The 6,034-nt window shown below is 47.1% G+C and overlaps 1 protein-coding gene and 1 long non-coding RNA gene across 6 annotated transcripts in view; one reads left to right on the top strand and one right to left on the bottom strand.

Annotated features, from left to right (window-relative positions):
- The first annotated feature begins 56 nt into the window (after nucleotides 1–56).
- On the top strand, nucleotides 57–4,145 carry LOC144299656 (uncharacterized). 3 transcript variants are annotated; one of them, XR_013366302.1, is made up of 4 exons: nucleotides 70–145; nucleotides 426–524; nucleotides 802–885; nucleotides 4,008–4,145. It is a non-coding gene; the product is annotated as an uncharacterized LOC144299656 (long non-coding RNA). The 3 variants fall into 3 exon arrangements; XR_013366303.1 differs by lacking the exon at nucleotides 426–524 and having other exon boundaries at nucleotides 57–145; XR_013366301.1 differs by lacking the exon at nucleotides 70–145 and having other exon boundaries at nucleotides 332–524.
- The window catches only part of GOLGA3 (golgin A3), a 42,971-nt gene continuing 39,433 nt past the window's right edge, over nucleotides 2,497–6,034 (bottom strand). For all 3 annotated transcript variants that reach the window (XM_077875027.1, XM_077875029.1, XM_077875028.1), the window contains exon 24: nucleotides 2,497–5,973. In XM_077875027.1, the coding sequence (XP_077731153.1) occupies nucleotides 5,754–5,973 (220 nt within the window). In that variant the 3' untranslated portion in view covers nucleotides 2,497–5,753. The remainder of the gene's footprint in view (nucleotides 5,974–6,034) is intronic.

Below are 6,034 nucleotides of genomic sequence, written 5' to 3'. Positions count from 1 at the left end.
GTGCTCGGCCCCGTGCTCGTCCCCGTGCTCGGCCCCGTGCTCGGCCCCGTGCTCGGCGGCGGCGGCGGCGGCGGCGGCGGCGGTCTGCTGGGAAGCTGGGGGCTCCCGGAGCCGGCGGCGGGGGGCGACGCGGGGAGTCCGAGAAGTGGGACCCGAGGGGCGGGCGAAGCTCCGGGAGGGACGGGGTCCGCAGGGCAGGGTCTTGAAGGCGGGGCGCCCAGGACTCGGGGGGTGGCCGGGGGCGTGCCTGGGACGCTAGGGGTGGAGGGTGGTCCGCAGGCAGGGCCCCTGGGGCGAGGTCCCCACGGCGCGGGCCTGGGGCAGGGCCTGGGGCGGGGTGCACACAGGTACACACGAGTAGATGGTTGCCAGAACTCACCAAACTGGACACTAATCTTAAATATGAATTTTGTGTATATTTAAAGAGGAAGGGTGCCTTGCTAGGATGAAAGGTTGCCGTGTATCCTGAAAACAGACATCTGTCCCCAGCAGCAATGCAGTCCTTTTAGGATTTTACCTACTGGGTGCGCACGCGGAAGGGGGAGAGAATCCCAAGGGGTCCCCCGCAGTGCTGGACCTCAGGACCCTGAGATAGCGACCTGAGCCCAAATCAAAAACGGGCCCATCAACCGCTCCCGCCCCCCCACCTAGGCGCCCCTTGGCCTTTTCACAAATGTGTGCGATATGGTGGATGAGAGCCCCAGGCTGCGGGCCAGACTCCCTCCGGGTACCCTGTCTGCCCCGCCCCCCCACTCCATCTTTGGGTGGCTACTTGATTGCCCTGTCCTTCCTTTCCCTCAGTGGTGACATGGAGGATCAGAAGCTCCCCTGCTCCCCTTCCAGGCCACAGTTATAGGCCAGAGGTTGCTGTGGAGCCACCACAAGGTAGGGCCTAATCAGTGTTACATCTGTTCTGCCCCGTAGTCATGAATTTGTCCTACTAATCACTAATCCCAGTGGTTCAGAGAGAGGGGACTGGGGAGACTGTGAACTTTGGTAGAGGCTGTGCCCACAGCCAGCCATCCTTCTGTCACTCTTTAATGACAGAAGCTCCCAGCTGTCACTGCACATATGCCTGTCTACCTAAAAACCACATCCTGTGGCCCAGTGACTATGTGGCAGCAATGGACAATGGCCTTTGGAGCTGGCAAGATGCACCCTTGAGCGAGTGCACACAACAAACCTTCCAAGGGCTCTCCAGTCCACGTGGGAAATGCAGACAGGAAATCTGGGCCTGGAGCAGCAGTCCTAGGCCACAGGTGGAAATCACAGATTATACCAGGAGATAGAAGGCGTTTTTGTTCTTAGCACCAAGAAACTGCCCTGATTGCTCCTGTTTTTATGCTTGGGCTATTATATGAAAGACAACTTCTCTCATTTAAGCTTCCGACCTTTGGGGCCTCTTCTCTTACAACAGATTTACCAGTCTAACCAATATGTTGATCCTAGAGTTTTCTATGGATTCCAACTAACAGTAGTGATCCTGCTATGGCTGGATCCTCCACACCACCATCTAATGTGGGCTACACTTCAAATAAGACTGGGATAATCATGGGGGAAAACCGTTCCAACCTTCAGAAGCCAAGGCTATTACTGACCGCCATTTACCATTGAAGTACAAGTAGATTTCCAACGAAGGAACAGAAATTAGGCGTATAAGAACCAATGGTCTTTTCTGAGAGGAGCAGGTTTGGTCTCATTCCTAACTGGTTTCTCTAATTCCTACCCTAATCCCTAACTCCATTTCTGATCCAGATCATGAGAGGGCCACGGACTGTATCAGTCAATAACAGAGTGAAAAAAATCTAGTTTTCATGTGTCTTGAGTGTCCTTTAACAAAGGAAGGAAAACCTTTTGCAGGGAGTCAGCACCACAAAAGGTGGCAGTCAGGAATCTTCACTTAAGCTGTGTAGTGTGTGTTACCTAACCCTTAGCTATGGAAGTTGATAAAGTGGAGTCCTAGGAAAGAAATATAAATCCTGGCACAAAACCACATTCTGTGATCACTAGTTTACTTCTTTTCTGTGCAGTTTTATCATATTGGTCATTAATGAGAATACTTAGCCAAAGGCTTTCCACATCCAGGGAAACTAGGCCATACCATACTACCACTGAGACTGAGAGAAGTATTTATGGTCCAGCTGCCATTGGCTGTGACATTCATGGGGCGAGTGAAGGAGGCAGCACCCCCCAGGACAAGGACTGCCCAGGGACATGCCCACAGCCTCCCTTTCTCTTGGTCTACTCAGCTGGATGTCGCTCCTTTGTACCCACCTGCATGCGGCAGCAGGTGTGGCATGGGTGGCTAAGGCGCTGCCACTCTGCTGCTGCACTCTAAAGGCAGCACAAGTTAGCCCATCTGAATCTTGTAACAGAACAGCAAGATGCTCTTTTAAGACAGGTACTTAAATAATTTATAACAACACAAGATAAAAGTTACTTCCAAATATGGTAAAATATAAGTATTAAAATAAGGCCCCCGATGAAATATGAAAATCTTTAACAAAAAATAGTTTATTGCACAAAATTTAAGGAATTCCCCAGCACACTTAAATTTATAAAAAATCAACATGCTTTTTAAAGTTACAATTCGTTGTGCATGGTGACACCTTTTCCCTAATAGCCCCAACCTGAGGACTCCTTTCATGAGGAAATTTTTAACAGAAATGACTTAACGTAAAGCCACCAAGTTTTCTAGACCCTCTACAAAATTACCCTCAAGGATCCTATTATAACCTGAGACCACCACACAATCAGACTTGCCTGAAACGTGGAGTCAGTGAACTTGAGTAAGGCTCAGGACATCTCACACATCACAGGGCCCCTGAGGGAGGCTCCAGGACATTTGTCTTTCAGATACACTGGCCCCTTCCACTACTAGAAATCTTTACACAGGACATTTCTATTTAAGAAGTTACTCATAGGAGTAGGAATATATGCCATGGCTTCTGCAGTATCCCTACACCAAGAAAAGTCTTTAAACTGAGAAAGAGCATAATGAATCAAAGAATCTTCCAGCAAGTCCATATGATTACCTGGACCCCAGGGCAGTTTCACATCCTATCAAAATCTTGCCAGTTATACCTTCCAAACAGAACAAAACCATATAAATCCGTAAGATCTGTGGCATCTATTCGATGTGTTCCATGGAAAAATCAGTGATAACCACACTGCAATAAGCTTTTTTTTGAAACATAAGAAAAACAGAAATGACATTATCAAGGGTCCGAGCCAACATCTTCTGCAGTGGGGACATGACATATAGTATTACATCACACAGGATGAGTAATATACAGAAACATAATGTAGCAGAAAGCCTGTTCTTACATATACTCCAGACTGGACTGCTGTTTCCTATGAGTAAATTCCAAATTCCTACTTCTGCCCACAACAGAATATTACAAATGATATTCACTGCAGAATGTAGCCCTGGGAGGTAAAAGTGCCAAGCAAGTCCCTTGGAGATTTAAAAAAACAAACAAACAAAAAAAACCCTCAACAAATCAGAAGCAGGTGATTTCAAAGTCCAGCTTCCTTCTTCAGATGACTTAAGGTGGCGTCAGCTTGAACAAAAAGGCCCCAAGTCAGGAGCTGCAGGCCACCCAGGACACATTGCAGTGGGCGGGGACCGCCAAGAACTCAGACCTAAGGCAGGCTGGGTGCTCACAGAGCTAAAACACGGGGTGACAACAAAGGTGGCACAGGAGATGTCAGGAAAGCAGGGAGTGCTGTTCCTGCAGGCCCTCACACGCACACCCACACACACCCACAGGCACACAAACACACACAAAGGCGCACACAGACACACGTGCACAGGCATACACGTGCACACACACAGCCGCACACATACAGACACACATACACAGACACACACGTGCACAAAAAGATGTGCACGCAGGCATGCACACCCATACAGCAGGTAGATAAGACATGTGGGAAACAAAGTGAGGAACAGAAACTTGCTTTCACTTGAGGATGATTCAGAATCTGTTTTACCCCTTCCTAAGGAGAAATGCACAGTGACCGGCTTTCACTGGGAGACCTTCAATGAGCAGCAGCGAGGAAGCAGCCACGGCCTGAGGCTGAGTGTCACGTCTTGGTTTTAAAATTAAAACTGAAGATAAAACACCCAAAATAAATAAGAATGTAAATTATGATTTTTCTTCTCTAATGGTACAAAAACAACTTTGTCAAAAACAATTTCCAACTTTTAAGGTGAAAAATAGGCTATATTTATAATGATGTCTTCAAGTATTATTTCAAAATTAACCCTGTACAAGTGATATACATATTTCAGAAGTTTCAATACTTGCTAGGGAATTTTTTTTTTAAATAGGAAGCATCTTTGTAGTTAATGCTACTTTATCAATTAACCTTCTAATAGCGTAAGAGAACACAAATAGCTTAAAAATACCAAACCATTTTCTCCACAAAAGAGGCATAAGTAATAAGTCGATACAAGCATACATGGCCTGATCAGCAACACTTCCAACTTCATCTTCAGACCAGCAGATCTGCACCTGGGGGTTTCTCTTCACTAACTCACAACAGTAACTATCAGCTTCCATTTCTTTGCCAAGTAGGGGACAAAGTTACAGACCTCAAGGGTCAGAGCCAGTCAATTACTGCAGATGAGGAAAGGTACACACTCAGAGAGCCTGCTTCCTCCAGGGGAGCTTGGGAGGCCTCTGCCTCCTTCTCACAGAGCTGACCTATCCCTTCTAGAAACCCCTCCAGATGAGAGGTTACAGGAACTTCTGTCACCGCAAAGACTTCAGCATGCCCACACACAGGCCCTGGTGGACGTCTTCATGTGGGCACAGGGGGAAGAGGAGTGGGGGGCAGAAGGGGAGGCCTGGAGAAGCTGTGCTGCCTGGCTTGGAGCCCTGCAGGGAGCCTGGTCCTCTCTCCCCTCCAGTCCTCTGACCCCTCCCCAAGCATCTCACACATCAGGCCAGTGCACAGCAATTGGCAATCAATCGGCAATCGGGGGTCAGCCAAGGTGAGGGACACAGTGCAGGGCCAAGGGTCAAGTGGAGATGGGGGGGCATGCACTCAGGACAAGGCTCTCAAAAATAAAGTGAAACTAAAACAAAGAACCTTTTTGCTGCAAGAATATTTGGTTTTAGAAGGTACAGTAAATAAAATAATTATATTTCTTAAAATATATTTTTCTGACTGACATCCCTAAATCCTACATGTACATTACATCCTGACAGATTTTCAAAAAGCAATCAATAAAAAGACAATTTAAGTCATTCTTAAATAATATGGACATATACTTTTTAAAGATTAGCTTATGATTTTCTGTATTTATATACATATCCTATAATGAGAGAGCTATTGAAAATAAAATAAAAACCAAAGGTGCAAATAAAGTTTCATTTTGGCAGGGAGGTAAGGCTCTCACTGAATCAGGAAAGAGAAATGGGACCCAGTCATGCAGTTTCCACCGGTGACCACTGGTTGGCGTCACCCTCAGAGCAGCATCTACAATCACTCAACAGACACCTTCTGCAAGTAACCCTTCAAAAACATTCAAAAACTTCTCACTGAGATCTAAACTAGGATGTCAGCATTTGGTCATTTCATGGGAAAAGCTAGCTGTGATTTGCAAATGACTATTTCTCTAACCCTTGGCTCTTGTTCTTTTACTTCTTGTAAAGGCAGATGCAAAATTTAAACTTCATCTCTTAGAAAAACACAGAGCAGTCAAATAAATAATATTGATAAAAGAATATTCCTTTGGGTAGTTACAAGCACTCGGAGTGGGGGTGCTCGGTGCTCACTGTTCCAAGCACCTCTCTGGAGACCCTGCACTGACTGTGTTGCTCTGTATCTCCCCTGGGGTTGGCGTGATCTCCCAGGGGAGCAGCGCTGGCGGTGGGATCCCCCTGAGTCCACGAGGACAGTGACTCATGCACTGTGACGGTGTGTGCCTCCATCTGGCGCTGCAAGCTGTCCATCTCCTGCCTAGGTAGACGGGAAGCAAAGGAAGGAAGGAAGGCCAGTCAAATGAGAGCCAAAAATGAGG

This window comes from Canis aureus, chromosome 27, assembly GCF_053574225.1.
Source record: "Canis aureus isolate CA01 chromosome 27, VMU_Caureus_v.1.0, whole genome shotgun sequence".
Classification (NCBI taxonomy): domain Eukaryota; kingdom Metazoa; phylum Chordata; class Mammalia; order Carnivora; family Canidae; genus Canis; species Canis aureus.
Note: the sequence above shows the minus strand (reverse complement) of the source record. Positions and strands in the feature narration are given on the sequence as shown.